General features: G+C 40.0%; 1 protein-coding gene across 1 annotated transcript in view; it reads left to right on the top strand.

Annotated features, from left to right (window-relative positions):
• The first annotated feature begins 5,783 nt into the window (after window positions 1-5,783).
• Window positions 5,784-26,605, top strand: part of RAB2A (RAB2A, member RAS oncogene family) — a 43,015-nt gene continuing 22,193 nt past the window's right edge. Inside the window, exons 1-3 of the mRNA XM_005517131.3 lie at window positions 5,784-6,107; window positions 18,151-18,222; window positions 21,606-21,673. Of these exons, the coding sequence (XP_005517188.1) occupies window positions 6,062-6,107; window positions 18,151-18,222; window positions 21,606-21,673 (186 nt within the window). The 5' untranslated portion in view covers window positions 5,784-6,061. The remainder of the gene's footprint in view (window positions 6,108-18,150; window positions 18,223-21,605; window positions 21,674-26,605) is intronic.

Below are 26,605 nucleotides of genomic sequence, written 5' to 3'. Positions count from 1 at the left end.
TTAGCACTACTACTCCATGCTTTTGTTAATCTTGTTACACAAGCACATATTTTTTAATGCTCCTGAGAATAATAATAATTTTTAAAAATAAACATAGCTTTCCAATTGTTTTTTTAGGCATTTCAAGGTCATTTCAAGGATCCTACTGTTTTCCCTGTTTTTTATGGGAAAAGTATATTAAAATTCATCACACACTGTCCTATCAAACTGTTTATTATTACGTCAAGGCAGTGAAAAACAAGGTTATTTTCAAGGAAAAACAGGGTGAAATTATAACAGTGGCAAAGGCCATAAGTAAACAAACAGGGATAAAGAAGACATCATGCAAATATTTCCAGGGGAGCAAGAACCTAAAATATGAATATAGCTGGACACTCTAGAACTATACTTTTTGTTGCACTGCCTTAAAAATGTAATCTCAAGATAATATTTTGAAAACAGAAAATGCTATTTGCACTTCCAAAAATTACTTACCAATGTAATTGAACTGTAATAAAACATTCTATAATTACAGTGACTGGAGAAATGTGGCATCTTATTTTTAATGTTTACCAAGAGCATTTAATTTAAGCTGTTAAATACTACACTATTGTAAAGGAATGTTTTAAAAAAGGAAACTAATTTCCAAATCTCTTTTTTCACCAGATCAAAAGTAACAATGTAAAATGTGCTCACATATCCAACTGTTAGCTGAAATCTCAGCCAAAGCTGCCTGGTCTATGACCAGCAAAGCCCAAAACACACATCACTCACAGACATAGATTTTTTACCTACTTGACTCACAAGTTGTCTCCAGTTCACCTTTATAGGCTTAACACATATTTAGAAATTCTCTTTACAAAGGCAGGTCCTCATTGATATTTAGATATATTTGACTGTGTTCTTGCAGGATCTGCTGTCTACATTATTTTTCCATATGAAGTGAGGTCCCATTCTCGAACACTTATAATAAATAAAATATGCTGTATATTACCTTGTTTCTTAAGTATAATACAGATCTAATCTTAAAATTCACAAATAAGAAAAATTATAGTACATACTTAATGTTCAGAAGAAGCACGTGCAGACAAATTAATGAGAGGCACCAGAAAATAACATTTCCTACTGAGCATCTGTATAGAAACTTTAAACATACAACAGAATGATTGAAAAATTTTAAGCTAGACTGAAGTGTAGGTAGAGATTTACTTCTAACAGTTAAATGATACTACTGTAGAAAATATAATTAAAGTGGTTGTATTCAAATATTATGCCAGAGTTCTGCTTTTGTGTTTTAATTTCCATTGAAAAAATCCAGTCTAATGCTTTGCTCTAGAGAGTATGTTGAGCTTTGGATGACTCCAAGCCTTTTTCCTAAATAGTATTTTTATTGGTAAGGTTCCTGCAAAGACTAAGGCTTTTCTATAAACTCCAATTGAGTTTGATAAATGGAAAATTCAGGAAAAAAACCTAAATGACATAGAAAAAACAGTAAGTTATAATTTTCCAAAGTGTATCCAGAAACTTTCACAAATTTGCCAGAATATAATCCTGACACAGTCATCATAGCGAAATATTTCATTATGTGATGTAAAATCATTAACAGATAAGCAGTCATGATAACATTAAGAAAAAAACAAAAAACAGAACAAAAAAGCAGAAAAAAAAAAAGTAAAGAAAAACAATCCTCTGCAATTCTTCAATCCTAAATTAGCAATGCTTCTTTTACATCAACTGGCTAATATTTTTTTTTTTAATGAGTGAGTCTGACTACACGGTACCCTTCTATCAAAGTATTAATGCTTAACAAAAGAAGATACTCATTTCTCTGGGAAAGGTAAATTTAGCAGGTGAGAAGTAAAAAAATGAAAAGGATTACAGTAGCTATTTGCATGCCTCTTATTAGTACTTAGCATGATATATGGTACACATATCTTAGAGGAAAATCAATTTTGCATTAATCTCTAGTTGGAGGCATCTCAGATTTGTAGATCAGCTGATAACATTCAATAAGTTAGGAACAGAGTCTCTCCTCCAGCAGCAAATTAGCTTGTACTTACCATTGGATAGCATAAGCAACAAATTCTTGCATATTATCCTTGCAAGCCTCTACCAAACACTGATTCAATAATTATCCCTACCCATCCCAAATGACTGAAATACTCCACAGAGCAGCCTGGCTGACTCAGGGGTGACCTGGCTGACTGGCTAACCAGCAGAGGCCTGGCTATCTCTCCAACATCTGCAGATGTTGGCCCAAGCTGAGCAACCACGGAGGAAGTCAGTGGGGCCTTGCCCCACTACGTGAGTCACCTGCAAGGTGGTTACTGCCTGGCTCACCAGGTTTCCAAATCACAAACAGGTAGGGTTGCCTTCCCTCTGAACTGTCAGATCCACCTGTTGGCTGTCAGACAGCACAGCTGTGATGTTAAAGGCACCTTCCATTTCACTGTGGATTCTGCACTGTCTGTATGTCCATCAGCAAATCTCAGTTCTACATAAGGGAATTCCCTTTTCTTACCAGATCTCATTCAATCACATCAGGCTAACTTGGCCTGTCTGGAAGTCTTGAAGATCACATAATTTGGGAACTAAGAGACCAAATCCCATCAGTGATATAAACAGAATCATACAATCAAGCTCCCATACAATCATAAAATAGTTTGGGTTGGAAAGCTTTAAAAGCCATTGAGTCCAAACTCCCTGCAACAAGCAGGGACATCTTCAACTTGATCCAGTTGCTCAGAGCCCTGTTCAAACTGACCTTGAATGTTTCCAGGGATGGGACATCTACCACTTCTCTGGGAAACCTTTTTCAGTGCTTCACCAATCTCACATTAAAAAAAATTATTCCACAAAGCTACTCTAAATCTCCCTCCTCTTAGTTTGAAACCATTACCCCTCATCCTATTGCTAGAATCCCTATTAAAAGTCTATCACCATCAAACACACTTGAAACTTATCACCCTGAGATGTTGAGGACAGATTGTCAAGACTTGACCAACCCTCAGAGTAATACCCTTTGTGGCTCAGTCATGTAGGAATCCCTAACAGTACTAATGGAGACTTGGAGTATGTCATGAACAAAAGGGCTTTGAAGAAAAGGTAAAGGACACAAAAGCCCATACAGTTCTCCTTCATCCTGCCAGACACAGGAGAGGCAGCTAAAGGAGAATCTCATCCTGAGAGTTGAGATCTGTCCACATGACTGATCTCACAGAGTGGGCTTTAGCCTTCACCACCATAGGACCCTTTGGGAGCAGTAAGGATGGCTGGACAGCAGTGGGATACAACTGGTGAGGTTATTTGAGTTTGTTGGTGTGGCTGTGGGACCCAGGATAACATTGCCTGAAAGCCAATAAGAAAAAATGAAAGCTTAGCAACTTCTATTCAGCAGATGACCCTGACTGTGCCAGAACAAGGGAGGGTCCACAGCAGATTAGGAGGAGCAGAGCTGCCCCATCCCCAGCAGCAGCAACCTTTACTTATACTGGATGAGATCTTATCTGCTTACAGCCTGATCTCCTACAGCTTTATCTCTAGTGGTTGAGGTCACACAAACCCATGCCAACAGCATGAATGCCAGCTGAAGGGCTTAGCTGCTGAGGGAGAACTTGAGAAGACTAGTTTTAGTGTGAATTCTTGATTGGGTTTGACAGCTGACCCCAGCTGCAGCCTTTCCTTCAGCTGAGGTACCCTGCTCCATCCAAGATGCCAGATTTCATGATCGTTATTAGGGCAGGAAACAGAGACACACAAGGATATGTGAAAACAGAAGCCTAACTTACATAGGAAGCAAGGCAAAAACCTGCTTCTCTGAGAAATCTCATTCTAGCTAGGAACTGTTTATTAACAAAAATGTATATTGAAACTACTTGCAAATAAAATAATAGAGAAATATCTCTTTACAGTGCAGAGAGGGTTTTTAAACTAGGAGAAAATTTCACATGCCACTTTTCAATGTTCTGTCCTGTCCATGAAAGACCCATTCAATATTGTCATGAACAGACTGGGTAACAAAATGGCAGAGATAATATGAAAAGAGAAAAAATCAAATATTTTTGCTAAACTGAGTGGCCATGATCAAAATTATTGAAATTTAGCAAGGGGGAAAACACTGCCAATAAGGAGATACCAAATGTATGGAGAGAACATCAGATGTTGTTGGTAAAAAAAAAATATGTTCAGAGAGGAGCAAGACTGGAAATACTCATTTGCCAGTTTTGAGGTGATGAGGCTGGTTAGAGACATGTGAGAATGGCTGTTTTGGGCTCTACACTTAATAAATAGTATTGAGAAAATAGGAGAAGTACAAAGGAGAAAAAATAAAAAACAGGAAGCAAACATCTAACAAGTAGTCATTGAAAATGTGATTTTTTCATGTGGAAAAGGTAGATATGTTTATAGTATATAAAGGAGCTTCTTCCACTTTATAATGTTGTGGGGGAGGAGGGGTTGGGTTTATATATCCACAGTAGATAGGAATCTTTTTTTTAAAGAAAGCTTCATTTTGGGTTTCAGGTCATGAAATATGATGACGGGATTTGGCACAATCAGCTTTATTCAAGGTTTTTACAATTAAGTTGGATGCACACCTGTTAGAAGCCTTGTAGGTCAATGCTGTCCAAGCTGCTGATCACAAATAAAAACCTCTCTGTAAAGTTAAGAGACAGACATCTTTCACTCTCATTCTATTAGGCAGCCAGAATGGGAGTAAAATGTGAGTTTATATGAAGAATGTGCCAATGGCTCTTGAACAATCCCCCCAGCCCACGGTCAACAAACAGTTGAGCTGAAGGGAATCCCAAAGCATCATCAGTATGATCTGACTGGAGTGTCCTGCCACATTTACCCTTGCCAGGCATCTGATGTAGCGTCAGTGTGGATGTGATACATGAGCCAGACTGCTCCAGGTCCAAAGGTCAGGGTACACCGGACACTTCATAAAGCATCTTAGACTATGGAAGACCTTGAATCCTCTTCCAGCTCACCACTCCCAAGTGAAGTAAAAGTCCAGCTGAGAATTTAGGTTACTCTCCTGGCTCATTGCTTTGAGTTCAGTGAGGAAAGACAGAAACAGAAAGGGAAAACCCTTACAGGCCAGAACTCATGTGATGAAGATAAATTCGTACCAAACAGCCCATTGCTGGCTATTCTCAGAGGGTTTATGCTTTGGGCCCTTCAGTTTAGGAAGGACATTGAGGTGCTGGAGCTGGTCCAAGGAAGGGCAACGAGTGTGGAGTACCAATCCTGTGAGGGGCAGATGAGGGAGCTGGGGTTTAGCCTGGACAAAAAGAGGCTCGGGGGTGACCTTATCACTCTTTACAACTCCCTCAAAGGAGGTTATAGTCAGGTGAGGGTCGGCTGCTTCTCCCAGGCACCCAGAGACAGTATGCCAGGACATAGTCTCAAGCTGTGCTAGGGGAGATTTAGGTTGGAGATCAGTTAGAACTTTTTCGCGGAAAGGGTGCTTAGACACTGGGACGGGCTGCCAAGGGAGGTGGTGGAGTCACCGTCCCTGGTAAGAAAAGACTGGACATGACACCCAGTGCCCCGGTCTAGTTGACATGGTGCTCTTTGGTCATAGGTGGGATTCGATGATCCCAGAGATCTTTCCCAGCCTCACCGATTCTGGATTCGGAGACGATAGCTGCCCGAAGCCCCCGAGCAGCCGGCGTCGCCCTCGCCCCGCGGGGCGGGGGTCGAGGCTCCGCCCCGCGCCTCAGCATTTCCGGGTCGGAGGCGGGGCGGCGTGAGGGGGCGGGCGCTGACGTCGCCGGAGGGTCCGGGGGCCGCTCGGCGCCTGTTTATTGTTCTCGCCGCCACCGCCGCTTTCTGCCTTTCCCGGCGCCTGCGGGGCCGCGGCGGGAGGGAGGGAGGGCGGACAGCAGGACCGAGCGAGAGAGCCCCTCTGCCAGCAGCGGCGCCGGGGCGGAGGTAGGAGGGAGCGAGCGGGCGGAGGCGCTGCCCGGGGGCCGTTAACCCGTTTCCGCCTCTCCGCAGCGCGAGCCCGGGCGGCGAGCGCGCGCGTCACGCCGGAGCGAAAGCGGGACAGCCCGGGAGCGGCAGCCCGGGAGCGGCCATGGCCTACGCGTACCTCTTCAAGTACATCATCATCGGAGACACAGGTGGGTGAGCCCAGCCCGGCCCGGGCCGGAGTGGGGCGCGGGGCGGAGAGGAAGGCCCGGCTCCCCGCGCCCATTTCCGCAGTGTTGGCAGTGCCGCCGACGTGGTGGCTCCGCGCGAGGAAGAGGCGGTGTCTCCCCCCCCGCCTCTGCGCCGGGCCCCGCCCGCGGCCTCGGCCTTGTCTCCCGACGGCCTTGGGCCGCTGGCAGCCGCCTCCGGGCCTGGCTGACGGGCCGCGGGGCAGTTCGGGCTGTGTCACGGCCCTGGCTGCGGCGGCAGAGTGGGGCAGTGAAGAGGGAGAAGGCGTTGTCACAACAAAACTTATACCTGGGTAGTGCCTGTGGTTTGCAGCCTTGTGGCAGCGAGGCCACACTCCACCCTGCAGTTTTGTCGTGAGTTTCTGTCTCATTGCTTGGAGTTACCTTCAGCCTAGGCTGCAAGGATGCTCTTTCCAGTCTCGGCTGGAGCTGCTGAAGCAAACTGTGTGAAGACACGTTGTCAAAGGAAAATTAAAAGCCCTGGCTTTTCCAGTCTAATTTAAAGGGACCTTTTTTTTTGTGTATACATGTACATACACCGCGGCTTTTCCAGATGTTTCTTGTCACTTTTTAAAACCATATTAAATTGTAGAGTGTCAAGGGGTTGGACTGGGATTTAAAGATGAGGTAGTCACAACCCCCCCTGCTATGGGCAGGGACACCCATAGACCACATTGCTCAAGGCCCTATCCAAACTAGCCTTGAACATTTCTTAAAAACTTATTCCATTCTATTGGTAACTGGCTGCTGTGTGACAAATAATAATGCTTGCAAATGCTGCTGGCATAGCCATATGCTGATAGGAATTGCTGCTTGATGCCCCTTTGCCAATATATTTTATGCTTCTTCGGCCTAGTATGGATGGGAGTTGCATACTTTGATCAAATGTTGTCAGGACAAGGTAGCTAACTTAGTCAACCATTGTGCCTGTGTATTGTGCATTTTCCTTGTTGTTTTCCTCATACCTGTCTAAATGCCTTCTTTAATAAGTTTGATGACACACCTATTATTTTAGATGCTATTCTAAGGGTACCTTCATAATTGTACTTCATACCTGTGAACCAAATTATCTGTTGGTGGATTATAATTACGCATTACAGTTGCATTACACATGAAGTTGTAAAATACACTGGATGCAACTACTATGTGACTTTTATCTGCTTTTTAAATGTACATTTAAACTCTGAAAGCTTTTTTACGCTTCTGCAGTAGCAGCTGTAGTATAAGTGAACCTTTAGAAATATATCACAACTGTAAGGACCCTGTTGTAAGCACTAGGCTGTAGATGATAACTGAAAATTCTGATTTGTGTTTAATGTTTACTTGAGTGACAGATCATCATGCCAGGACAGGAGGACAGGATATTACCTGTGCAAATTCAGGAGAAGTAAGAAGAGGTTTGTCTGGCTGGGGTGATGCAAGATGGTAGTGCACAGTTCAGAATGACAGTGCGTCAGAACAGGTGGCCAATTCTGGTGCATCCCTGAAACCTGTAGTCATTAAAGTGGTAGACAGCAGCTCACAGTTGCTTTGCTACATTGATTGTATACTGATTAAATTTTTACAAAGAAATATCCTCAGTGTAAGTGCACTCTTTCATTTGAGTTGTTTGAAATGTGAAATACAGAATGGATGTATGTCACTTCTGAAGTTGTTGCAGCTGCTTAAGAGCCAAGTATTGGAAGAGTAAGAGAGAGGAAACATAGAGAGGAAAACGGCTCACAAATTGGCTGTTGACTTTTTGGTTATTTTTTTTTAGTTATCATGGCTTGTATTCTTGAGTTGCTACAGAAAGCTGATTAAGACTACTGCAATGATTATTTTTGAAGTGGGTTGAATATGTCAATAGCAGTAAGTTGGTTTTACTTTTATTTAGATCTCTTGTGAGCCTTTTAAGTATTCTAATAGAGCTAGTACTGAAGAGAATTTATATTGTACACAGTTGCCAAGATGATGGTGGTCGTTGAGGTATTACTACTCTTCCTCAGATGAAGGCAATTGAACTCAAAGTTCTGATGATGGAAATTAAGAGTGGATGGTGACTGTCCTCTTCAATTCCCATGGTGGTTTTCCACAGCATTCCAGCCAATGAAGATATGCCACTGGCCTCATAGATTTCATAGTGATCAAGAAATTTGTTTCTGGTATTTGATTTAGAGTCTTTGGAAATGCCTCAGCTGCCTGGTGACTCAGCAATTAGTTGTAAACAAACTGTAGGAGAAAACTAAGAGACTCAGCTGAGGACAGATGTTAACATTTAGCTCCTCTCTCAGCAGTAAAAAAAACAGGAGGTTGTGCGATCCATAGGCAAACCAACGAAAATTCCCTGGAGTTATACAAGACACCTGTATGTGCCTTCTCTGAATTGTGATTCCACATGCTTTCATCTGCTTAAACACAGGAATTCAGGATGATCTCAGTCTCTTGAAATGACAGCCACAGAGACTGTGCAAGACGGACTTGTGCTCAACAGTTCTTGCCCTTTGCATTCCTTGTTTCATTGGTCACTGACTTTTTTCTTTTTCTGGTACTTCAGGCATGGTAGCTTTATGAATATGGGATTGCTTCTAATCTGGTTGTTAACTGTGCTTTTTAATATATAAAAATGGTTTTCTGTACAATTGGAATTGGTTTAGGATCTAGTTAGTTTTCTGTTATGGGAGAGACCTGAAATGACATGGCTGTGTTTCAGGTACTCAAACAACATTGCCGTAAATCTGTGTGGTTTTTACATTGTAGCAATGGGACAGCAGCTATAGAGTTTAACAGAAAAATACAAGTGTTATGGAATACTGATCATTGTGAGAGTTTATCAGGAAAAATCCTTTGATCTGGCTATTTCCAAAGCATTACAGGAGTTTACAAATGCATTTAGAAGCATGTGTGGTGTATGCTGCTTAGGGCTGTCTGTACCTCTGAGACCTTAGCCCTTTATGGTTGATGGTGTCTTTCATTTTGGTTGCAGTAGGAGTTGGTTTTGTCATCTGCTCTTTCCTATACATCTGCCTTTGGCCACCAGTTGAAGTTGAGATGGACTTTGGTCTGAGCTAGGATGAATACTTTTATATGAGAATTTTCTGGTTTTGCAGTTGGTGACTGAAAGTCTTTAATTTTTTTTCTTTTAGATCTTTTTCTGTATGATGGTAAAATCTTCTTTATTTATATGTTTGTTACCAGCAATGTACCATTGGGAATGTACCATGTGGGAATAAACTGGGAAATAGACAAGATTCCTATGAAGATGAGAGCTGGAATATTTTTTTCAGAATAATACACTTTACCCAGAATTGTCTTATATTAGATTATATTTGCTAGATTCCACCAGAGAATGTTCCTGAACTTTAGGATACCTCAAGTTCCAGTTTTGCAGTGGTCAGATTTCTTGCCAGCAACATAACTTGTCAGTTGTAGCCTGTCTAAATGTCTTTTTAGGATAACTGTTGCTGCATTTTCCATGAGCAGGTGTACCTGCTTTTCTTGAATTCAACTCTCTGAGCTTTTTGCATAATGGACTTTCACTTCCCTTCCAATTTCAACAGATAGTTGCTGCTCCTAGATCAAGAGTATCTCTAAGTTATTAGGAGGCAATGATGATAGAAAATAAAATTGTTTGGTGATCTAATTCTCACTCTCTAGAGTAAAGTAAGCTGTGTTGTCAACCATTTCACTTGTCTTGGAGACTTTCAAATGTTGCAATTAATTGAATTTATTTTTTAGTCCTCTTTGTGAAATATTTCTACTGTCTTTGCACTTTGCTCTGCAACAGCAGCTGTTATTAGCTAGTAATGTGTATTGTTAGTGTCTTTTGCCCTTATTTTCTCTTAAGTATGTAATAGTATTTCTTGGCTAAACTGGTTTTCATCTCGCCAGAGCTGGCGTTAATACGCTGTGATAGCTTGAGAATTTGTTTGTGCTGAAAACCAGAGTACTGGCCTGTACTACTTATATCTTGCTTTGAGACCCTTTCAATGATCTTTAAACCTAAAAGAGTAAATATTAGGTGGTGCATATGAACATCCTCTTAGCCTCTTAGAAGTTGTTAATTAGAATTAACTGTATGTCCATACAAATAGTTTCATGAGACTGCTAGTGTGCACACTTGTACTGATTCTAGCACTGTTTAAAAGAAACCCCACTCAAAAAAAAAATCTAACCCAACCCCACCCCTAGTTTCATTTAAAACCATGTTATTATGAACAACTGACAGTTTCTAAGTTGTTTGTGACCATGCAGAACATGAAGGTTTTTTTACAGACTTAAGTGTAGCCTAATTTTATTTAGAAATTATTTTTACTTACTTTTAAAACCTGTAGTTAGTAGTGGAGCAGTGCCATACAAACTGAAATATGGTAAAGCTGAACAACTCCTTTAACTTTGTAGCCCTATGCTAATTGTTTCATAGAAAGAAAAAATTTACATCATTGGCTTTAAACACTGTTAAAAATGTTCCAATGTTGAAGCTGAATCAGCTTTAAAAGAGATACTTTTATTACTTTTCCCAAAATTACGTAGGCATCATGAAAGATTTTGGAGGTTGCTTTTCTTCTGTTCTTGTCCATGATTACATTTGTATGTGAACTCCCTTTGCCCTGCACATGACAGTTTAGAATTTTTTAGTTTGTCCTTTCTATAAATTTAGATAAAGCTTTCCCATATGATGGTAGAGTTCTGACTATAACTGACTGAGAAGAGGTTAAGAAAAAAATCTTTGCTTTAGCTTCATGTCTCATTATGCCTAGGCCTCTGAAAAGGCAATTCTGCACTTTCCAGAGTTGCATAAAGCTGCTGTGTTTGGAAAGGGAGGAGAGAGGGAATGAACTGCAGCCTGTGATAAGAAAAGGGCTTATGAAACATCTGGAAGCTCTGCAGACTACTGGAAAGAACTAAGTCTCTCATAAACCATGTTAGAGATATGAATCTAGTGACATTTGTAATGTGGAATTAATTACCTGGTTAAAATCAAAGTTAGTTTTAAAATCTGGGTTCTTATATGTATCATCTAGAAAATTTTCTATTTTTATATATGTATATAATACATATATATATAAAATAATCATGTATATAATCTTGCCCATTATTTGAAACTGTGTTACCCTATCTTTAAAACTTTTTTGTTTGTTTGTTTTTCTAAAGGAAGGTGAGAAAGCAGGAAGCTGGTTTCAGCTCAGTTGATATTGTTGCACTGGTTTCATGGACATCCAAGCTGACATAGTTGCTTACATGCGAAAGGAGTTCTTGCTCCCCTTACCTTGTGGTGACTTTGATAGTGTGCCATGATCTGGATCCACCCACTAATGCAGTTGAAAACTGCTTTCTTTTTAGTGGCTGAATCAGGTGATTTGGCCTTCTGGCTGTTCTTTCCACAGACCAGAGTACTTCCCAGGAGGGAAACTGGATCTAGGAAGATTAGTGAAAGCAAGATATCAAAGGGAAGTAGGTCTTCATCTCTGTGTGTGGTGGACTGATTGATCACCATCAAGTACAAGGAAAAATAGTTCTGTGACACTGTTGAATTAATCCAGGGTTTATCTGCTGCCAAAATGAGTAGACCTTGTTACTACTTCTTGTCTCAACTATGAGCTCTGCAGCTTCTTAGCTGTCAGCATCACTTTTGTGATCCTTCGGAGAGCCAGCCCAGCTCACAAAGATGATTTGAAAAACAAAACTAAACAAATAGTAGGTATGCTCAAAAGAGTGCAAGAGCCCTTTTGGGTAAGGAGGTGGAGTTGTGTGGGAAGGAGTGAGTCTACTCACCAGAGACAGCAAGCAGATTAACATAGTAGATTTTTCTTTAGCATTCAGTTTTTATTCCACAGCTGGGAGGACTACTACTGCAGTTCTTTTCCTCTATCTTGGGCCATAGTGGTGCTTAGGTGAGCAAGTAATGAAATTCTTAACCTCCCTCTACCCTCTTTTTTGACCCATTTTTAGATTTGAACCAGGTCAGCTTTTCAAGGTAAACATCAGTGGCAGGAACACTGATGAGTTTTGTCTAGAGGTAAGAAAAGCCTGGAAGTTTTCCTCAGGTTCAGAAGTACACACCTGACTTTGCAGCCAGTAACTGAACTTTCCTTGCCCTATTCACAGGGAGTCAGGAAGGGGAGGAGGAAGCAAGTCAGCTCTCTTAGCCAAAGACTGGCTCAGCTGTATCATCACATATGTTATGGTTCTGAGCTGCATTAGGGTTTTTTTTTAAGTGCTACAAGTACAGCTGATTACTGAAAAGAATAACCTTTCCCATAGCTATGTCTTCTGTAGCCCTAGTCTCATACATGTACTGGTGTTTTGGATGAGTGTACTACTGTGCTGGATCCATTTCTTGGTGTAGTTTGTTGCATATGAGTGAGAAGGGTAGCTTTACTGAGCCCTGAAATAAACACAAGTATATAAGGAAGGGTGGTATTGAAGCTGGGCCAAGGTGGACAACAGCAAAGTTCTGGTAATGCCTTGCCTAAGGAAACTAAGGATTGCAGAGTTGCACCCAGATTAAGAGAAAGCTGTTACGAGAGTCAGAGGAATTTAGAGAAGAAACTCAGTCTGCTGGTTTGGCATTTAGAGCTGGAGGGTAAAATTACTGTAGCACATGTTCTACTTCTCATCGTTTGAGTACTAAGAAGCGATGAAGGGATCCTAAAACAGGCACTTGCAGAAAAGAAAGCTGCTTTTCCTCCAAGTACATAATCCATTGTTTTCATTTGTTCCTAAGCAAGAGCTTTTGTTTACTGTGGTTGTTGAAGTGTATCCAAGCTCTCTCATAGGAAAATACTAGATTTTTTTTTTTTCTGGGGTGGTTTATCTGAAGCTATATTAAAATAATTGTGGCAGTAAAATGGAGAACGAGTTCATGAATCTATCCCTTTTGCATTCTGCAATGGATTATCATCAAGACATGCTCAGCTACTTTTCAGTGTCTGCCTCATTTCAGGTGTAATATTTATAGTGCTAAGTGAACAAGATACCTGGTAAGCAGCCACTCTGTTCTTAGTTAACCAGTGTAGTTACTTTAAACCACCTGCATGCCATAGAATTAGCAGCCTGCAGCTGTTAACTGATATTTGCAGCATCTGTTTATGTCACAAGGTGGTAAACTACTCAGGCATTCATATACAACTCCTATCTCTGATTCATGTTCCTGTCTATGATAGGTGAGTTTGCTCAAGCTCTGGAAGTGATTTGGGATACAAACTATTTTCATAAGAACTTTTGTGATACAAAAGTGATACATTTGTGATACAAATGTGCAGTATCTTAAAACTATAAAATTAAAATGAAAGATCTATTTCAGTCAGTATAGCAGTAAAAAACTTAGGGACTTTCAGGTGTTTTTGGTTTTTTTTGTTGGAAGGTTCTGTAGTAGCAGGAATGGCATTAAAGAGAAGCTAGTTATTTCTTATGTTTCTCTGTGTGAGCCCATCAGTCTGCAGTCCGCTCCTAAAAGGCCTGCTATGGAGGAGTGACTAGAGGTGCCGTCATCTTGTGCCAGTCTGAGACAGGGCTTCTATCAAAGGGGCTGTGCTTGCCTGTCATCTGTGCTCTTCTGAGGGTGGTGTTTGTATGCTCAATTAAACCGACTTGGTGGTCACCAGCCTTACAAGGAGAGGAAATACCAGATTGCCATTTGAGAGCCACTACTGGAACACCTAATAAAATGTCAGTTTGTTGATTAGATTTTTAAATACTGTTCCAACATTTGTAAGATCTGTGTGGGAATATTAGATTGGTTTAAGGTTTTGGTTTATCCATTGATACTAAAATCCCTTTGCAAGGTTAATGGCAAAAGCTATTTCTGATGTGACTTAGTTTTTTGTAAGTGAGGTGGTGATTATGTTCTCTGATGGGGTAGTTTTATTTCATTGGTGATATAAAAATCGTCTTTTATATATAAACACCGTTCACAGAATCACAGAATGGACTAGATTAGAAAAGATCTTTGAGAACATCAAGTCCAGCCTATGACCTAACCTAACACCTCCTCAACTAAACCATGGCACTGTCTGCCACATCCAGTCTTTTTTTAAACACATCTAGAGATGGTGACTCCACCACCTCCCTGGGTAGACAATTCCATTGCCCAATCACTCAGTGAAGAATTTTTTTCAGACATCTAACCTAAGCTTCCCCTAATGCAGCTAAAGACTGTGTCCTCTTGTTCTGTCACTGGTTGTCTGGGAGAAAAGACCGACCCCCACCTGACTACAACCACCTTTCAGGACGTTTCGGAGAGTGATATGGTCACCTCTGAGTCTCCTTTTCTCCAGGCTCAACAACTCCAGCTTGCCCAGTCATTCTTCATAGGGCTTGTGTTCCAAGCCCCTTACCAATCTTTTTCCCCTCCTCTGGATGCACTGAAGCATCTCAACATCCTTCCCAAACTGAGAGGCCCAGAACTGGACACAGCACTCCAGCTGTGGCCTCACCAGTGCCGAGTACAGGAGAAGAATGACCTCCCTGCTCCTGCTGGCCACACTACTCCTAATACAAGCCAGGGGCCGTTGACCTTCTTGGCCACCAGGACACACTGCTGGCTCATGTTCAGCTACTGTCACCAGTACCCCCAGGTCCCTTTCTGCCTGGGCACTGTCCAGCCACATCATCCCCAGCCTGTAATGCTGCAGGGTGTTACTGTGGCCAAAATGCAGGACTTGACACTTGGACTTATTAAACTTCATCTTATTGGACTTGGCCCATCTGTCCAGCCTGTCCAGGTCCCTTTGCAGAGCTCTCCTACTCTCCAGCAGATTGACACGTGCTCTCAGCTTGGTGTCATCTGCAAATTTACTAATGGTGGACTCATCCCCTCATCCAGGTCATCACTGAAGATATTAAACAGGACTGCCTCCAGCACTGATCTCTGGGGGACACCACTAATGACTGGATACAGCACTGCTCACCACCACTCTCTGGGCCTGGCCATCCAGCCAGTGGTTAATCTAGTGAAGAGAGCACCTGTCAAAGCTGTAGGCTACCAGATTTTCCAGGGGTATGCTGTAGGAGATGGTGTCAAAAACATTGCTGAAGTCTAAGTAGGCAGTGGATGTTGTCTTTCTCACATCCACCTGATGGGTGACCTGATTATAAAAGCCATCCTATAGGTGCTATGTGGCACTCAAGATGATCTGTTCCATAATCTTGCTGGGCACCAAGGTCAGGCTGACTGGCCTGTAGTTTCCTAGATCCTCCTTCCAGCCCTTTCTGTGGTTGGGTGTCACACTGGCCAGCTTCCAGTCAGCTGGGACTTTTAGCTGAGCTAGGACTGATGGTAAATGATGAACAGCTCCACAAGCTCATCTGCCAGTTCTCTCATCACCCTAGGATGAATCCCATATGGTCCTATATATTTGTGACCATCTTATTGGCTCAGCAGATCTTTGGCTGTTTTGTCCTGGATAACAGGGGGACCATCCTGCTCCCTGACACCATCTACCAGCCCAGGACAGCAGTTGTCCTGAGGACAACCTGTCTTTCTGTTGAAAGCTAGGTCAAAGAAGATGTTAAGTACCTCTGCCTTTTCCTCACCTTTAGTTACTAAATTCTCTCTTGTATCTAATAGACAATGGAGGTTGTCCTTGTTCTTCCTTTTGCCATTCATGTGTTTATAAAAATATTTTTTATTGTCCTTTACAGAAGTGGCCAGATAGAATTCTAGCTGGGCTTTTGCCTCTCTAATTTTTTTCCTACGTGATCTAGCAATTCCCTTAAGCTTTTTTGGAGATACCTGACCCTCCTTCCAAAGGTGATACACCCTCTTTTTTTCCTAATTTCCTTCAAGAGCTCCCTGCACATCCATGCTGGTTGTTTTCCTTGTTGGCTCATCTTTCAGCACATAGGGACAGTCTGATCCTGTGCCTTCAAGATCTGTTTCGAAGCATGCCCATGCTTCCTGGACTCCTTTCTTTTTAAGGGCTGCTTCCCAAGGAACTCTCTGAATAAGTCTCTTGAATAGGCCAAAGTCTGCCTCTGGAATTTCAGCATGGAAGTTGTATTGGTGCCCCTACTTATTTCACCAAATACTGAAAATTCTATAATTTCATGACCACTGTGCCCCAAATAACCTCCACCCACTACACCTCCCACCAGCCGATCTCTGTTTGCAAACAGCAGGTCTAACATAGTCCCTCCACTGGTAGGCTTGCTCACCAGCTGTGAGAAGAGCTGTTGTCAAAGTAGAATTATTAATATTTTAAAATTACGTACAGTTTTGTGTTCTGTCCCTATGGTTCCCATACTCTGACTGCCTTTCTGTTTTTTTCTTTCTTACCTGCAGTGCTTTCCCCCCACTCCTCCTTCTTAAACTTCTGTTTACTAATTTTTTAGGAGCAGACTCTATAGCTGCTTCAAAGCTGCTTGTGTTCTGACAGCTTGCCATCATAAGCCAGAAAGCTAAAGAAAAGAGATCTAGTAAGGCAGATGCTGCAAATTTTGCCTTGGACTACAGTTTCATGCTGCTGTATGTTATTGATCTGCTGTCTGCTGCATTTCTTTTCCCTCATTTGAACTAACTCTTACGCTTGTCTGACCCTACATTAAGCCATTTCTGTTTTGCTTTGTTACTCTTCTTGTTGGATTAGCATGCAGACAACTGAAACTGCTTCAGAACTCATCTAAGCTGTGTGAAGAAATGAGCAGGAGCATTCTGTAGGGAAGAGAGTAGAGACAGCACCACTAGCAACTGGCTTAGGCTGTTGGAATTGCTACATTGTTTGGGACATTAATCTGAGTGTCATCAGTTGGGCAGAACTCATTTTGTGACAAAACTAAATGCAAGTTTCCTATTTCTGTTAGATTTTGTTGAAACTGGCTACTGGTCTTAGAATTAAAGTCCAAAATAAGATACATGGTGATTATATTTCTGTAGGCATTGTTTCCTTATTAAACCATACTAAAAAACTTTGCTGAATTTGGTACTAGAAAGACCAGTGTCACTATATGCAAACCTCTGGTACGCACATCTTTTATTGGTGGTGTGGCTCTTTTCCTTATCTCTTTGTTTGCTATCTTTTATTCATAGATATGTCTCTTATGATGAGCTGTTGCTGACCTCTAGTATAAGGCTAGATTAGCTTTATCTTGCTGGTCAGATAAAACAAAGTACAGCAGGAACTTGGATGTTACAGTATAGTATGTTATGTGATAATGGCTCACAGTTTAAACCAAATATGTTATTGTCAAATTTTGAAGGCTGAAAAGATGAAGTTTGACTGTGCAGAACAGGAAGAATAACCCCTCCTAGTAAAAGAAAGAAAAGTTAACTGTAAAAAGTAGTATGTTTACAGACCTAAGTAGCTTGAGTACTCCTGCTGACTGCATTAACTTCTACTTTTCTGTGCTTCCACATACAGAAGAAATTGCCCATTTGCTGACCAGTGTCCATGTAATGGGAAGTAGTTTCACTGATTTCTGACACAAGTGGGTTATCTTAGGGGGACAATGTTTGTGTTACCTGTCTGACTGTAGTGTAAATTCAGCTGCTGCCAATTCTTCTTGGACTGCTTTTTGTCCTGTGGGGGACCAGTGGGCAGCAGCATATAGTGGTTGTAAGCAGCCACAGACCTGCTGTGGTTACCTCAGGGGGTAAAGAGATAGGTGGGAGACTGAGGCTATTGAGGATCTAGTTAGCTTGGAAAAAAGTTGAAAGTACTGAAGGAGAAGCAGATAAAGAGTTGTGAGGAGTAGAAAGCCCTGTAGTTATTGTGCAGGGAGGATGTAAAGTGGTACTTTGAAGGTCTGTTAGAAAACTTTTTTTCTACTTAATTTTAAAGGCAGAACTACTTTTTCAAAATAATAACTCATTTTTGTTCAATTTTTGAAAATAACTGCTTTGACTGTTTCTAGAAAAAAGTTGTAATTAAAAAGCTTCATGCACTTCAAAGTATGTGAGATCTAATACCTTCAGTTCTGATAATTAATTTTAAGCAACATGTAAAATCTCCTTAAATTAATTTCTATTGGTCCTTTACAGGACTTTTTTTTAACATTGTTTAACACTTATTTCTTGTCTTTCTTTTAGGTGTCGGGAAATCATGTTTATTGTTACAGTTCACAGACAAGCGGTTTCAACCAGTCCACGATCTCACTATTGGTAGGTCTTTTTTGTGCTGTCCACTGTTAGTAGTTAAGTGGTTCGGGTACCTCAGCACGCATTTAGGAGTTTGTTGTGCTGCAGAAGTGCAGGATTTGTGCTGTGTTAAGGTGGCAGTGAATCTGTAGCTAATTAATATTTATTAGCTCGTAAAGTCGGTTGGGGGTCTTTTATTGGGAGGGTAGAATCTGAAACAATTGAAAAAGTTCGCAGCTGTGGTATCTAAACTGTTTCTTCAGAAAAGCTGAAAACTGGGCACAGAAGTATTGGCCAAGCTTGAAATGCACTGGTGAATGTAATATTAGCCTAGCCACACAACCTTGAAGGCAAGTTACAGATAAACTATAGCAAAGTTAACCTTAAAGATGAATGGATAAAAAAAATTTTCTTGCAAAGACTAACTTTTGAATAGAGGACCAAAGTGTGAATGTATTTGCATTTGGAAGGGATAGGGATTTTCTTTCCCAACTCTTCAACTGGATGTGGACCATTTGTGTTAGGTATGATTTGGTACTGGGGGAATGAATACATGTTGACACATTGCCTCTGACCTAACTACGATAAATAATGCAAACTTCTATTTATCTTTCCACACAAAATAAGAGGAATAGTGTGGTACTAAATTCTTCTGAGGGCAGGTTTAGTCTGCAGATCACTTTTGCTGTTAAGCATAACAGATGCTAGTTTCAGAGGAGGTTACAGAACCTTTCAGCTTGTTGATGTTCTTTCAAGGAACCTATCAGCTTTAGTCATGAGTTGTGCACAAAATGTATCCTAGTCTCTATTTTTAGTTTGTGCCCTGGAGTAGGTAGGCTCCCTATGTTTGGGAGTACTGAAATAGTTGCTTGAAATATAAACAGATTTTCTTCATGTAACAGAATGTATCAGGTGGTTTGATTATGGATTCCCTTTCTCCTGACAGTCCTTCCACACCTTGTGCGTGCCTGTCGTATAGTTCAAATTCTTTGGCTAACATCAGTTTTCAGATATTTGTGAGATCTTGGCAGCAGATAGGCTGGCTGAATAAAGAGCCCGAGTACTTTAGGGAGGCATGACTTATCATCTTTTCTTCTTTAGGCCTGCCAAATATATGACACCTTATATATCACTCATGGATTTGGCAGCCCTGTTACCTCAGACTGATAGGCTCTGGGAAACAGTTTCACCTCAGCAGGGTGGTTGTAGTGCCAGTTCTTTGCTTGGCATACAGCTAGCTGAAATCTGGGAGCAGAGCAGAAATTGAAACTAGTAAGATGAGGAGGTGAACCTAGAAACAACATAACGAGGGATGTAGTAATGGAGCCTGGGAAGCTGCTTGAAAAGGAGGGAAGAAGGATTTTAGATTTTATATTTTTAATATATTTGTAATCTTTCAATTCTTTAATGTATAACTCAACTCCATATAGTGTTAGCTACTGTTTGCCCATTTTGGTCAGACAAAACAATTCTCTAGGTTTGGGAATCAAGGACACCTTACTGTCTCAGGCCCTGAAAATGTAAACAGAAGTGATTGGAGAGCATACTTGGGAAAAATTACTTCATTACCTGAAGCTGTAATTGGAAGATTAACCCCCAATATGCAAATGGAGCAAACTTATAAAAGTGTGAAAAGCTGTGACCTGTCATCCATTTTTGGGTGTAACCCCTGGAGGGGGCTTTGTCTGCCCAAAATGTACCTGAAGCCCTTCAATGAATACAACTGCTTTTTATTCCCCTTGGTTTTGTCTGACATCTGTTTTTAGGTAGACCCTAAAAGCATCAGAAGAGGCTGGAAATGCCTCCTCAATTGCTAGGGCATGTATGTATTTTGGCCAGGTTCTCCCAGCTACCCAAACAGATTTGGAAAGCCAGATGAAGAACATGGGTTCAAAGTCATATGAATTCCCCTGTGGGGTGAGATGGGGTGGGTTGAATTTAACTAATAAATACCCTAATGGTTGTATTAAAAGTCCTGAAAATGTGTAAATTAAATAAACCATTGTAAACATTTTAGCTGTTCTGACCATTGCCTGTAGGACATGCCCTCACTGTAAACCTGATCAGCTTCTATTCCTTCTTTGAGATCAAGCTTGCCATCAAACTGTTTATATTTTTACAAATGCGGTATTTTTTCCTGGTGCATATTTTGATGGAATAGGATAAATACTCTTTTAATTTTTTTATGGGGTTGTGTGCAGAAACTAAACATTTAAGGTGATTGTTGATTTAAATCATCAGCTCTATAGCCACATTTTGAGATCAGGTAAAACCTTCAGTGTTTACATGTGTAGTAGACCAAGGACCTTCCCCTGGCTTTGCAGTCAACTTCAGGAAGAGCAGTGTCATTCACCTACTTCCTCCTTGCTGCCTCTCCATTCTTTCAATTTCTTTGCATACAGTTGCAGCAAATTATTTGGTTGCTAAAGAGTATGGTGGTCTTTGGCCAACAGGTTTTATTTGGTTCCAATATCCTATTGGGGAACTCTTACCCTTTCCCTGAGAGTCATTCCACAGGAAGCAACACTGCAAATATTCTAAGCAAGCTTTTGAATTTTGAAGAGACATTTGGAATATTTCAACTCGGGGCTGCATAATTAAAAGTCTTGAGTTCAAGTCTAGGCAATGACCACTTTAGCAAAACTTCAGCTAGCAGATCAGTTTGTTTTTTTTTTTTAAATAATGGTTATAGATTAATGGCAACTTGATAACCTTTAAATATGTCCACTATCTCTAGCCATTTGTGAGATTTTAACTACTGCAGTAATAGCCTCAAGTTATACTTGGTTTACTGTTAATGATCTCAAGACTGCTTTAAAAAATGGTATAAAAAGCTGGATTTTTCCACTGAAAAAGTAACATTTGTTTATTTGGAACACACTTTTTTTTCCCTCAGTTATAAAACTTGATCTTTAGCTTGAATTTTGGAAGTTGTTTTTTTTTTTCTTTCATAAAGACAGGTGGATTTTAATTAACATGATAATAAAATTTATCTTGTTGAAGGGACTCTTTTTATGCTCACTTAATTGGTTATTTTTTTGATAAAGAATTGTAGGTTTAATTTCTTCTAAACTGGCCCCAGCAATCTGTCATTGGTAGAGTGTTAAAATAACTGTGACTCTTTAAGCTCCTGTTTACAAAGGGGTGTGTTTCTCCCTCTAATCTAGAGCTACTAAGTGGTTTGGAAAACTTTTTTGGAAATATCTCCCAGGCACTTGGACAGTAACAGTTACCTTTCTTCTAGAAAGCTCTTTCAAGCAGCTGGAAAATTGTCTAAAAAGCAGGTTGTGAAAGAGATCATTTTCCTACAATGTTGATTGAATTTAAACTTACCTTCTTGCTTTTGCACTACTTGACATTTTTCTTTCTATGTGCTAATAATGTAATCTTTTGTAAAATCTGTTCAGGTGTAGAATTTGGGGCTCGAATGATAACTATTGATGGAAAACAGATAAAGCTTCAGATATGGGATACGGTAAGTAATGAATCATAAAAATTGTTTAAACGTATTGCTCCACTAGCTTTTCCTTTATTCTGGCTGAGCTGTCTAGCATCAGCATTCATAGGTTATGTACTTTGTCTTGCAGCTTTCTTTGGTTTCTATGAAGTTAAAAATTTGCTAATATTTCCTTTTTTTAGTGTGATGTATTCTTTGGCAGTGGCAATTTGGCAGAGTGTAAATTCTGTAACACTTTGTCAGATTTATAGGACTGGAATTCATACTGCCTCACTGTTTGGTGAAAATCTTCTATATTACCAAGAACTTACATTTCTCAAAACAATCTTTCTTTGTGCATTCATGCAAGATTTGTTAAAGACAAAATTCTGTTGTGAAATTGTGATGTGTCTGCTACCTTTAATCAATAGTTCTTTAGAGGAAACGCTTGCATTTCCAAGGTAGAAGAAAGCACATGGATCGCTTTTCATAGAAGACTGAAGAATACAAGTTCAAGACAGTAAATATTTCAGTCAAGTAGGGGTAAATGCTTTAAGTTTCAAAACACCTTCCAAAATTCAGACTTCGACTTTTGAGGGGGTTCAGGTTAAGAAAATGGCTATTCTTGTGTTGTCAGTCACTTTACTATAAAGCAGTCAGGATCACTGTCTACACTTGTGATGAAGCAGGTTTAAGATGTTCATACTGGTAGCTATGTCTTTTAAATGTATTTGACTGTTTCCTGAGGCAGAGTTGCCTGTTTCCTTTTCTAAAAGCATTTTATGATACCTTTAGAAACTGTTATGTGATCCCTAGCCTCATGCATGTGCTCTTTTTGGTACAGAAAATCAGTGAAGGAACATACATTCATATATGCATGCCTACACATGTGCATGTGTATATAAAAATGTAAATATATGTAATATTTTAGTGAACTTCATAGGTATTTAAACTTAATTTGCAAGTTCTTTACTTGAAATGTCATCCAACACCTGTGCCTCCTTGCAAGTTCTAAGAAAAAGGCATAGATTGATATGGTCAGCTTACTTTAGGCTTTTTCTGTCCTGGGCATATTATAATAGTGGACTACTCCAATAGTAGACTTGCAGACTACCAAGGTGGCTGAGGATTTTTAAGTTCAATAAACAAGCAAATACCTGCATAAAAAGTAGCTTTATAAATCAAACCCTTACTATATAGTGTGACTGTGTGACTACATGCCTATATTGGACCTTGTTTTCTAAAATGGGGGCAGATTGTAGGCAAAAGTACTAATTTTACTCCTGTGTTTCACTGGCTTTGGAACTGATTCTGTTAACTTCCTTAGATATGAATGAACTTCAACTGTGTTTCAGTACATCATGCTTTTCCCGGTGCCTCTGACTCAGTGACTCTTTGCAGTCTGGTTGTTGTCTTGAATACGTGCAAATTGTCCAGCCAAAATGGCAACCCAAATGCTTTTGACTATAATTTATAAATTCTGTCTGTGCAGGGATTTTTATCTGACTAGCTTCTTAAGTATATCATACATAAATTAAAAATATTAATTGAAAGCTTTCATACACTGAGTAGATTGTATTGCTGGTGTTGTACTTAATAATTTATAAATTGTATGCAGTGAATGACAGTATACCGGTCATAGTTAAGTTTAACTGTATGCAGTCTGATTTTTAAAACATAGGATATTTGTATTCTAATCCAGTCTTGGTTTGTCAGCATATCTGAATTCCACTGTATTGTTTGATCTTGTGTACAAAGGTGTGAAGGAATAGCAGAAATAAGAAACATGATGAGGTAATTCTCAAGAGATATTTTACTTATGAGTGTTAAGGTACACAAAAATCCATAATGACCAAGGTTACTGTGCTGTATCTGCATTGAGCATTTTTTTGTTTTCTGTTAGCCAAAACTGGTAGCTGTTACTGGTGCTATCCCTGTATTTATTAAGGTGTAGCAACTTCTGTTTGATGAGAGAAGGTTCATTTTACACCTGTTGCTAGGGAAACACATGAACTATTTATGTTTTCGGTTGGTGCTTGCTGAGTCATAGAACTAGCCCTTCTCTAATTTGGTGCTGGCCTTATACACCTGCTTTTACTTCATCACTGAACAGGATGCATCCTGAGCAGAGGCATAAGTGGAGAACTCAATAAAACTTGTTTGCATTGCTTAACAATGAACTTGCTTGCTTAAGAGAATCAAACACTAAAATTCAGGTTTTTCTGGCTAGATATTTCTGTGCAACAGTGCTCATTTTGTGTTGTCTTCAGCAGATCACTACAGCCCCAAGGAAGGGTGTGTCATAGTAATGGGAATATATGGAAGTTGCAGCAGAATGCCACTGCAGGAATATGTTGCACCTTACAGGGACAACTGAAGCTAATACTCTTGCATGTCTGTGAGATCCATTTGATCCTTCTTGTATGATAACCCAATGATATTTTACCTTTTTGTTACCGTTCTAGTTTGGATTAGCAGCATATTATGGAAGTTAGTTCTCTCTACTGTAGTCTGTTTTCCATGTGGGAGTACATGAGCTGAATTCCTTTTGGATGAGGCCAGACTGGAAGATATGCTTAAGGAATGCACGTATGCCTATTAGAAATTGTAGTCCAGTATTTGGGCCTGTGAGCTGGCAGTCTAGTAAAACTAGTCTGATACAAAAACACACCTAGCCGCAGCTCCCTCCCCTCCAAAAAAAACTCCACAAACAAGAATCTATATTCCATGAAAGATACTTATTGTGATCTTTGCATTCTTAATGTCATGTGTTGCAGTCACAGCTCTACTGCTGTTCATGTCTGCACAAGCAAATAGTGTCCTGTTGTTCTCTCCCAGCTGCAGGCTGTTCTGGATCTCCCCACTGCTGGGCTCTGCAAGCTTTCTGCTGTGTGTGCTGTGGCACACCCAGGTGTTTAGCTCTGTGAGTCTTTGGGTTTCACTATTCCTTTTCAGTGTTCTTAGGTCTGTAAAGAAGAGGTATTGGACCAAATTGTTCGTTGGTGTGTCTTTAGTATCTAGATTATTTCTTTTCTTTTGTCTTTAGTCTTAGTAATGGCTTCCAGTAGTTGGATGGACTGATAAATACTTTTGTCTGAACTGCTTAGCTGGTAATTGCCTATTATGATACCTTAAGCAACTCTTTTGTGGAAGTGTGGAATTTGAGCTAGTGTCAGCTGCACACAACTTTTAGGGAACTAGAAGTGGTTTTACAGCTGCTAGTAAGGATTAAAATGACTGTTCTGGAAGCTGTTAAGCTTTTTGAGTTTAAATAAGCTCTGTTCATAAGGTTGGTTGTCTTGTGGCAGCAGCATAACATTAAGACATACAGAAATTGCTTCTCCTCAGAAAAAGTACATTGTCGTGGAGAGATAACTGGGCTTGTTACCAGGCTGAGTCAGTGGCCTTGGTTTTGTTGTTGAGGGGGATGTTCTGTATTGCACTGGCTGTTACTAAGAAGTCATTGTTGATGAGGAAAAGTAAGCAGTAATTGAAAGAGGCTATTTGTCAGACACTGCAGTAGGAGAGATATGTGATGACACTAAATAATGCTGGTGTTCTCTAAATTGGTATGAAAATTAACTTCTGTTTACTGGAATACTATATTTTTTGTATCTATTTCAGCTTTATTTCATGGAAATCCATGCTTTAGAAACATTAATTCATTATTGTGTTTGAATATAGCACTTTAGTCCTGCTTAGACAGACTAAATATCTGAAATAATTGGTTTTTATAAACTAATTTCAAGTAGTTTCTGGATTTCCATACAAGTGTACTTTCTAATTGAATTGATGGTATTTTCCAGTAGTTGAGAGCTTGTATTCAAAAACATGTTTGTGGAAGACTGGAGGCATAATTGTTAAAGGCATATTTCACTTTCAGATATTCTGAATATACTACCACTTCTTGGAAATAAAGATATTTTTCTTGTGTTTGCAATTGGTTTGGATCTATTAGAACCAAGTAAAGTTCTCTTTATTCATTAAATGAATATTCATCCTAGTGACTGACAACTGCTAGGATCTAGGGTTCACCCCCAAGAGCTCTTCACTACCTGTTTACTTTGTAATGTTTTCTACTTGCTTTGATAGTCAGAACATAATCATATGTTTGTGAGCAGTTGGTATATTCTTTTACTAGATTTTTACTAATCTTTCTAACTATGTTACCTGCATGCATATTGCTGATCTCATGGCCCTCTGTTACGCTGCTGTGAGGTTACATGAAGAACTTAGAGAGGATCAACTTTAGTTTGTGAAACTAGTCTGATCATCAGTCACAGACTGTGTTTGCTGCCACGTGGGAGGATTAACTTATTTCTGGATCCATGGATTGAAGAGTGAGGCTGGGAGATTTGTCTGTGTAATAGTTATTCCTGTTGCTGTTTATTAATTCGGCCATCATCTAAACTTCAATGCCAGTAGCTTAAGTTACTGTTCACACCCATGATGTCACTTTAGGTAGCTAAGGCAACTTGCTACACCTTTTAGCTTAGTGTTCATAAACCTTTGTCATGCTTTAATGTATTTGGTTGACTATAGTATTGCTGGCATGTTATTTTATGAATTGCTTTGTGATTTCTTGGCAGTTTATCTATGCTTTCTACAATAATTACAAGATTTCTACAAGAGCAAGCGCTTGCTTAGGATAAGGCCTTAAATAGGAGGAGTAGGAATCACTTTTTGCACAATAGAGCTCATACTTTAGTGTGGGTTGCTACTTAAAACCTAAAGGTTTCAAATACAGTTTCTTTCATGTTATAAGTGTATTTCTGATAATGGAAGGCTAAAGCTTTGTTTCTGTGATGTGTTGGGAATTGCTTTGAATATCTAAGTGGCATTTATTCAACACCAGCAGAAGAAAAGGCAGATGTACAAATTATCTGTATTTAGACATATGTACAGTTTCATCCTCGGGGATTTTTAGTCCTCTTGAAATTTCAGTTCTTACTGCATGCTGGCAGGGTTATT

This window comes from Pseudopodoces humilis, chromosome 1 (genome assembly GCF_049639895.1).
Source record: "Pseudopodoces humilis isolate 2021_Gansu_Grassland_sample_001 chromosome 1, ASM4963989v1, whole genome shotgun sequence".
Taxonomy (NCBI): domain Eukaryota; kingdom Metazoa; phylum Chordata; class Aves; order Passeriformes; family Paridae; genus Pseudopodoces; species Pseudopodoces humilis.
Note: the sequence above shows the minus strand (reverse complement) of the source record. Positions and strands in the feature narration are given on the sequence as shown.